We start from the raw sequence: 9219 nt of genomic DNA on the forward strand, positions 1-9219 counted from the left end.
TTGTTTTTGTTTTTTTTAATGCATTCGAATCACAAAATCAGATACGGTCGATGACAATGGTTGCATTTTAATATGCAAACGTCATGATCCAACTTCATATTATATTTCCAAGCAACCAAAAAAAAAAAAAAAATTTATAGTTTGCTCTCTTTTTATGCATTTAGCTTGTGAGCTTCTACGAATACTTCAACTATATATAATTGGTGCTTTTACGAATACTTCAACTATATAAAATCTCCAATAATTACACACAAAGACACACATCTCTTATATTCACACACACAGAGAGAGAATTAGCCAAGAACATTAACATGGGTGATGATCAGCTTCACGTTGTGATGTTTCCCTTCTTTGCATTTGGTCATGTTAGCCCTTTCATACAACTTTCCAACAAGCTTTCCTCCCATGGAGTTCGCATATCTTTTTTCACCATCCCCGGCTTCATTCCTCGAATCGAAAACCTACTCATTCCATCGCCTACCACGCAAATCATTCCCCTCCAACTCTCACCATCTCTAGGCCTCCCTCCCGACATCGCGGGAACATTCGATTTGCCTCCATCCGAGGCCATCAAGCTCATTACAGCCATTGATCTCACCCAACCTCAAGTAAAATCCCTCCTTTCCGACCTCAAACCGGATTTTGTACTCTTTGACTTTGCTCAACACTGGCTTCCCTCTCTAGCTTCTGAGCTCGGCATCAAGGCAATGCTCTTCATAGTATTCTCTGCCATTGCCTGCGCGTACGTTGTTGCCCCCAGCAGGCTTGCAGGCGTAGATGGAAACCCAACTGTTGATGACCTTAGAAAACCTCCACAAGGGTTTCCCATGAGGTTGGTATATATTGCTTTTTGGGAACTCCAAATTTTACTGTATTTTATGTTATTTGATTTAGTTTATCAATTCTTCGTAAAACTTTGGTCATTAGAATACTAAATTTAGCTGCTTTGTATAAATAGTCCAGTTTTGAAAAGAATTAAAGGATGCGAATATAAGAATTGATTTACGAATTCTCGTTCAAAAGTTTATGGTAATAATTAAGAGGTAGGGTCTACATAGAGTTTTATTATTATAATTATTCTTCTTCTTCTTCTTCTTCTTCTTCTTCTTCTTCTTCTTCTTCTTGTTCTCATTATGGCACATTGGTATTATAGCCCTAAAAAATTAGGTGATCATGGTAAATTCATAAAACGAATGGAGAAATTATTAAGAAAATAATATTTTTTACATTGTTACCTGTATTAATATTTTGATTTTATTTGTATTTGATTTTATATAGGAAATCTCTTGGTTTTAATTTTAGGTAGCTTATGTAATTTGTATTTATATGAAGTACTCTTTATTAGTGAATTCTCTCTGATTTATTCCTACTTCGTGAACGTAGCCATATTGTCAAACCACATTAAATCTTTATCTTCTCTTCTACTCATTATTTTCTTATTTAATTATTGTTATTTTCTTATAAATACAAGTTGCATGAATTACAGAATATTGTAAGTTACCTAACCATCAAGATTTTCCAATACGAAAATAAATACAAAAAAGATAACAAATACATAAAACATTAATTTTCCCATATAGAAATTTCCAATCCTAATAATTAGTTGAAATAAATATATGTAGGCGAGAAATAAGACACTAAAATAGAAGACTTTTTTTTTTTGAACTAGAAAAAAAAAATTACATTTCCCTGTCAGAGTAACTATGACAGAAGCCTTACTTCACTTGGATTATGGTCCATAGCTTTCCATATCCGGACACTAAAATAGAAGACTTGAGTTTCGATTACTTTGTTTTTATATTTTTAGTCAGTAATACGATATTTAATGCATACATCCTCTATTTATTGAATAAAACAACTCGGTGTCTCCATGCTTGTTGTGTTTTGTAAGGTTTGGGTATGAGCATATTGCAGCCGATCACTCCAATCTGATCAAAACTTTCCAAGCTCGGACCAATTTATTCCATTACGAGAGCTTCAACGAGAGTCCAAATAATTTCTTTCGAGTTCAAGAAGCCTTTAATAGTTCAACGGCTATTGTTATAAAAACCTGCTTTGAAATGGAAGGTTTATATCTAGATTTCTTGAAATCCCAGATACATAAACCATTCATATTAACCGGTCCCCTCGTGCCAGCCGAGCCACCATCATCTGTAGTACTCAATGATGAAGATTGGACAAAATGGTTGGCTCAATTTTCGGCGAAATCCGTCGTTTTCTGCTCCTTCGGAAGCGAAACGTTTCTTACCAAAGAACAAATAAGTGAACTGGCTCTGGGGTTGGAGCTCACAGGCATTCCATTTTTGTTCGTGTTGAACTTTCCGGCAAAAGTCAACGCTGAGGCCGAGCTTAAACATGCACTACCGGTAGGTTTCTTAGAGAGAACAAAAGAGAGAGGTCGTGTCCACATAGGATGGGTCCCACAACAACTTATCTTAGGACATGATAGTGTTGGTTGTTACCTTTGTCACGCAGGGTTTAGTTCTTTGATAGAAGGTCTTGTGAATGATTGTCAGTTGGTGCTTCTGCCTATAAAAAGTGACCAGTTCTTTAACTCTATGCTCATGTGTGAGAATGGGATTTTGAAGGCTGGGATTGAGGTAAACAGGAGAGACCAAGACGGGTATTTTGGGAAAGAAGATATCTTCACCGCAGTGAAGACCATTATGGTAGAGGTTGAGAAGGAACCTGGCAAGTCGATTCGGTTGAACCAAAAGAAGTGGCATAAGTTTTTACGAGAAAAGGATGTTCAAGAGAAGTTCATCTCGAATATGGTTGCGGAAATGAAAAAAATTCTGGTTCATAACCCTTTAGTTGATTGAATGAAGATTTTCTGTGCCCTTGTTGTTGGATTCAATTTGTGTCAAAAATAAATATGTTTGAGACTTTCTATAGTAGAACCATAAAAAATAAATTACCAATAGTTATTTAGTTTCAGCTGTCAAATTTGTATCAGAAATTATATGTTCTACATACTTTTTCACATATGTATCTCTTACTCGGTCCCTACTTTCACATACGTATTACATATTTAATGTGATACCTTAGATTTGTTCTTTCAATGTTATTTAGTAATAATTATTAGGATTAATAATTACAAAAATTCCTCTCAAATTATGACACTTGTAACATTTTACTCTTTTAAAATGTAACATTTGTTCAACGTTAACGAAAGATTCCCTTCTGTTAGGGTCTCTAACGGAACTGAAATTTGTCACACAATATTTTGATTGTTCTTAAAGAGTTTGGTGCACAAATAATCTTCTACCCGTCACTTAAATTTACATTTCTTAAAAACATATTTTAATTTCCGTTTAATATGATAATAAATAAAACAAAATTTTTAATCTTACTCTTCTTATTGATTAATTAAATAAAACTCTTTCAGCAAAAATTAAATTAAAGCTAATAATTCTTTAATTTACAATATATATTTTTAACTTAACTCACAATATATTTTTAATAACAGTTTTCAAAACACCAACAATCTAAAAAAATGTTGACATATATAGTATAGTAAATACTACGTGCATATAAATTAGAATTAAAAAATATTTTTGTACCATTTAATATTTTTTATGATTTAATCTTTTCTAAGAATCGATAGGATTACTACAATACGCCTAAATTATATATCATACATTAGTTTCTGTTAAAAACTTTAACAAAAGGACTTTTTTTTTTAATAATTCGTAGTTCGGGGAAAACGGATGTTACGTTTTTAAGATTTTGTGCAAAGTGCTACACAGCTCAAAGTTTAGAGAGTATTTTTGTAATTAATCCTAATTATCATGGTCATATGTCATATGTGATGTTTAAATTGAGAAATTGTTTGTCATAAAAAAATAAAGAAAAGCAAGAGGAAATACAAGTCTGTAATTGCTGAAGTGTGCTTGGAGAAGAAGGTTTTACATTGAAAGAGTAAAATTTCAATTTGCTGTGGGTTTTTGTGATTGTTAATGGAACCGGGCAAGATCTCAATTTTAAGCAATAGAAGACATCACTAAAAAAAGGTGAATAAATAATAAATAATAGAAGATGTGGATAATTTAATGTTTATAATTTTTTGTCCTCTATGTTGTGGCATTTTCAGAGGTTTAGCCCGTTTCATATTACCGTATATTAGTATTGACTCATTTAGAGGAACACCAAAAAGATGAAAAACAAAAGGAAATAAGTTAATTTTCCATTTTTTTATCAAACAAAAGGAAAAAGATTGTTACATGTATAATATTTTAATATATATAATATTATTTATTTATTATTACTATATATACACTATATATTAGAGAAAATGGTTAAATTTATCTTAAAAATTACATTAGTCTGGATTTTTATCCCTTATTCCTAAGTAATATCTTTTTTTTAATGTAGTTATTTGACTAAAAATAATATTAATAAAAAATAACAGATAAAAATCACGACTCATACATTTTTAATAAGTATTTATCAAGATTTCTCATACTACTAATATAAAGTGGATTTCGTGCTGCTTGATACTGGTTGTTTTTTTTTTTTTTTTTTTTTTTTTTTTTTTTTTTTTTTTTTTCAAGTTTTTAGGAGGATTTTGCCTAACAAAATCCTCATTTTCTGCCCCTCCCATCTTCTGGAAGTGTCTGTGCAAGGTAGTCTTCTAGTCCTTGTAACATTTGCTAGCTTCACGGTCAACTACAACTCTAATGATGCCATTGACGCGGTCATATCAAGGTTAAACCAATCCTAAAATACATTAAAAAATCAACAAATGAATCTTATTTATTGTATCCATAATTAAAAATGTTTAGGACAAATTTTATTTTAAATAGATACCAGCATGCGATCTGAATCCTCTTTTTGTGCTCAGGCATGTTCTTCCAAGCGTTGTAATGTATATATTTTATGTTTATATTTTGTCAGCTGGGAAGCTCCTGTAAGTATTGGCTATACAACTTTTTCCCGATTATCTTAAAATCGAGTCAAAGATTCAAAGATGCGGGATCATCATTATTATAACACACAATCATTAGCAAGTTGCATCTAAACCGAACGTGAAGAAAACTATATTAAAGGTAATCATGAAATTACTAATTAGCAACCACTAACCTCCCTCCCTCGTGACGAGAAAAAACTTCACCGAATCATGCGATAAGAGCATATTCACGGAAACTCTTTAAATTTTAATTAAATTTTAGTTAAAATTGCTAAAAATTATTTTAGCTAATAATTTTGTTGTGAGTCACTTTAATTAAACTCTTATTTTAACTAAATATAAATTATTTTAATATCTATTAGATTTAAAATATAATAATTTTATTAAATTTACGAAAGAATTTTTACATTTATTGCAATTAAAAGAATAAAATAATACAAAAAAATGATTAGCAGCTTCATGCTATCTATATTTACCTAGTATAGAAGACATTCTTTAAAAATAGCTAATCATTTAGCTAATAGTTGGAGTGGAGAAAAACTATAAAAAATAAAAAATAGAAAACTAAATCATTAGTCATTTTAGTTAAAAATATGAAATGACTAGTATGATTAGAGTTGCTCTAACGAAAATTGTTAGACCTAGGTATATTTGGAGCGGTGGTGGAGTCGTGTTGGGTCTTCATTTATTTGTCCTCTATAGTTTTTTATTGGTCAGTTTATGGACGATAATTTATTCATGTCGCTGGAGGCTTTTATCTTGTTTTTTATGTTTATTTTGATGTAATAAAAACAATGTTGATTCCACAGTTTCAGCATTCATGTTTTCATTGATAATAACAAAAGTTGTTTCCTCACCATTCTATGAGGTAGTAGTCTAGTCTGCTAGGTTTGATTATGTGCAATTTTGTGAGTGGCCTTAGTGTTTGAGTCTTTTTATCTCAGTTGGCTGGTTTTATCTATCGCCTGTAGTGGTTTTATTGAAGAGCCATTGTCACACTCAATGATTAATGTGTCGAGCGAGTCTTTTATTTTTAAGTCTCGATACTTGTGTTCATTTCAATGTCTCATTCGTCTTCACTTATGAATCGATCTAATCTTTATCTATTGTCGAGTACTTTTATATATGGTGGTCACTTGCGACTATATTTGAGTATGTATTGACTTCTCCATTTAGAAAAAAGGAAAAAAGAAAAAGAAAGTTGTTGTGGTTTAAAAGACAACTGCTTTGTCACATCATTTAATTGAATGGTTCTATTCACACCCTGCATTTAATTACACACCACACATAATTTTTAAATAATTAAATTTTCTTTATACACACCCTTATTATTCTAAAATTACTAAAATTATCCATAACTATTTTTATAAAATCATTAAAGATGATTTTATTTACACTCCCTCTTTTCTCTCCACACTCATCCACCTCTTTAAATAATTAAATCATTAAAAAATCCAACAACCATCTCCATTCTCACCGTTGAGACTCGCCTTCATGAGGCTTTCTCCGATGCTGCCCAACTCCATTCCAAACTCCGCCGCCGCCCACCTCGCGCCCCACTCGCCTCCGAGCCCAGCCACACCCATCCCTAATCAACACCATTAATACCATTTTATTTCTCATCTAAATCAGACCAAAATCCAAACAAATGCCTCTCAATCTCAAAACTCGAATCTTCGAGCGGGATCAAGACAAACGTAGAGATCTCCCGTGACCTGAGATGGCTCGATGGGTTGCTATGAACCAGATCCAGCTTTGGAAGCGTAGCCTCAAACCAGCTTAATCGCCACGATTCCCCTCCACCACATGAGTACCAAAGACATTGTCGAGCACCATTTCCCTCTATGTGCAGGTCTTAGTGTTGGCCTATTCCCCTCCTGAGCACCAAGTTTTTTCCCCTTCTCCTTCACCAAAAGTTTGGGTTTGACAAAGCTAGTTTGAGGTTGAGATTGAGCAAGTCGGCTCGGGAGGGAGGACAAGGTTGTGGTAGTCCTCGTGGTTGGAGGTGAGGAAGGAATCGCGAGACTAGTGGAGGAAAGAGGAGTAAGCATGGTTGGAAGTGGTGGTGCTTAGGGTCTGGTACTTGTCAAGAATTAGGTTTGAGGATTTAGGGGTGGAAGGAGATGATGCTTGGGTGAGGTTAAGGGTCTTTTTTCTTTTATTTTAATTACTCATTTATTAATGTTTCTAATATTTAATTATTTTTTAAAAAAATTAGGTCTCTTTTATTTCGTGAATTCGAGTTTTTAATTCGAATTGAGATGTGATATTTTTTAAGTGTTTTTAATTGTAATTACAAAATTTAAATGTGACATTCTATACTGTAGATATATTAGAATTACATGACACGTCAGCAAAACTATTTGGATTATAGATAGAATTAGACGAATGGAGTATTTTGATATGTTTTTTTTTTATAAATAAGAGGTGTTTTGAATTATTTTAAAAAATTTGAGAGCACATTGAAATAAGATACATACTTTTTGAGGCATTTTTTAAAATAATCCTACAATTTACTCCCGAAGATAAAAGCAAAAGAAAATTTGTTTTTTTTTTTTGTTTCCATTTGAAGGAGGCTTAGCTAATAGACTCTGACACTCTGTTGTTTTAATTATTTATTTATTCATTTCTCCTTCGAACAGCTCTATTTATAGTTACTACTAGTGGAATACCCGTGCATTTGTACGGATATGCAATAGTTTAATTAATAACAATTTAAATTTAAAAATTATATAAAAACACACACACACACACACATATATATATATATATATATGTTTATAAGTTATTGTAAATTTGTAACACATATATACACATTTATTTATATCTCTATTTGTCTAAGTAAAAACATACAAACTTATTTACAGATATACACAGATTTATTCATATATCTACTTTTTTTTGCTCTGGCTTGTTGTTTCTTCCGAGCTGCAATTAAGAAATAAATAAATAATAAAATAATTATCATTAAATTGTAGTAAATGTTTGCATATTAATTTAAATATTTAATATAATATATAATAGATAATTTTACCTGATTTGCTTTCTTTTTTTCAATGAACTCACGAAAGAGGTAGATTCATGAGGACTGAAAAAGCGTGAATTGGCTTTGAAACTGATGCTGCCTCTTTCGAAGATTCAGTTGTTGTAGGTGGTAAGAACAATTGAGGCTCATCGTCATTGAAAGTCTTCAAAATAACTTTATCGATAGAAGCTCCTCGACTTTGAAACTGTATGACGAATATTTTTTATATTCCTTTTATTTCTTCTAAAATAGAAGGAATCATGTAACGATCAGTGTATCCCTCATCGTAAGTAAGTGTAGAGCAAGCTTTGTTAATAAGTGAAAATACTGTTTTACCAAACATTACAGTGTCTGTTCTTCCAGTACTATCTTTGATCTGTATATTTATTTTGTACCTGTATAAAAAAATCAAATATATTTATTATATTTGTTAATTAAAAATTAATTTGTTTATTTTTTGTAATAAAATTTATTACCAAGTCAGTGGCACTGTAGATAGATATCCATCAGTATCACACCACCATGATGTTCCAGATTCCTGCACTTGTCTGTAACACTTTGTGCAAGCATAATAGAACCATCCTTGATATGTATTCAGATCAGTTATAGTTGCTCTAACTGTGTATTTTGTTTCCTAATAAGTACACAAAGAAACATTTTAATTTAAAATATATATATATTATATTTAATGGATTGTATTGATAAAGTTTATACCTGATTTTAGAATGAATTTAAAGCTCGTAATTCTGCGATGGTGATACAATTTGCGGTCTTCTGGTCTTCTAATGATATTGATGGTCTTGCTGATGTAGCAATGTAATCTAAGTTCTGAATGGAATGACAGAATCTGTATGGAAATATTTATGTTTATATGAATAAATAAAAATGAGAAAATGCATATATATTAATATTAAAAAGTTAGTATTTTTTTATACCTTTGTTTAATTTTTCGTGTTTCTGGTATTTCTGGATCTAAGAAATAAAAAGTATCAGATGTGTTTGATAAATAAAGACATCCTGTAATAAATAAAAATGTATAGTTAGTTATATAAGAAATTATAAGAATATATTGTAACATAAATAATAACCTTGGTACTGTTTGGCTGCCATTGTTGTAAAAGCAATAACAATTGGTTCCGTCATTGACCGCACAGCATTTTCATCGAAATGTTCTCTTGTTTCTCTCCAAAGTGTTATATTCAATTGTTCTTCTCTGTGTTGAACAATGGAAAACATAATTGTAAATATTTAAATATGAATAAAATTTTTTATTTGATTATAGTAA

General features: G+C 31.2%; 1 protein-coding gene across 1 annotated transcript; it reads left to right on the forward strand.

Moving 5' to 3' along the window:
* The first annotated feature begins 311 nt into the window (after positions 1-311).
* On the forward strand, positions 312-2822 carry LOC21385665 (anthocyanidin 3-O-glucosyltransferase). The gene is made up of 3 exons (XM_024175522.1): positions 312-832; positions 1711-1731; positions 1940-2822. The coding sequence occupies exons 1-3, from the start codon at positions 312-314 to the stop codon at positions 2820-2822; spliced, it is 1425 nt and encodes a 474-aa protein (XP_024031290.1).
* The last annotated feature ends 6397 nt before the right edge of the window (positions 2823-9219 follow it).

This window comes from Morus notabilis, unplaced genomic scaffold, assembly GCF_000414095.1.
Source record: "Morus notabilis unplaced genomic scaffold, ASM41409v2 Scaffold56, whole genome shotgun sequence".
NCBI classification, from domain to species: Eukaryota; Viridiplantae; Streptophyta; class Magnoliopsida; order Rosales; family Moraceae; genus Morus; species Morus notabilis.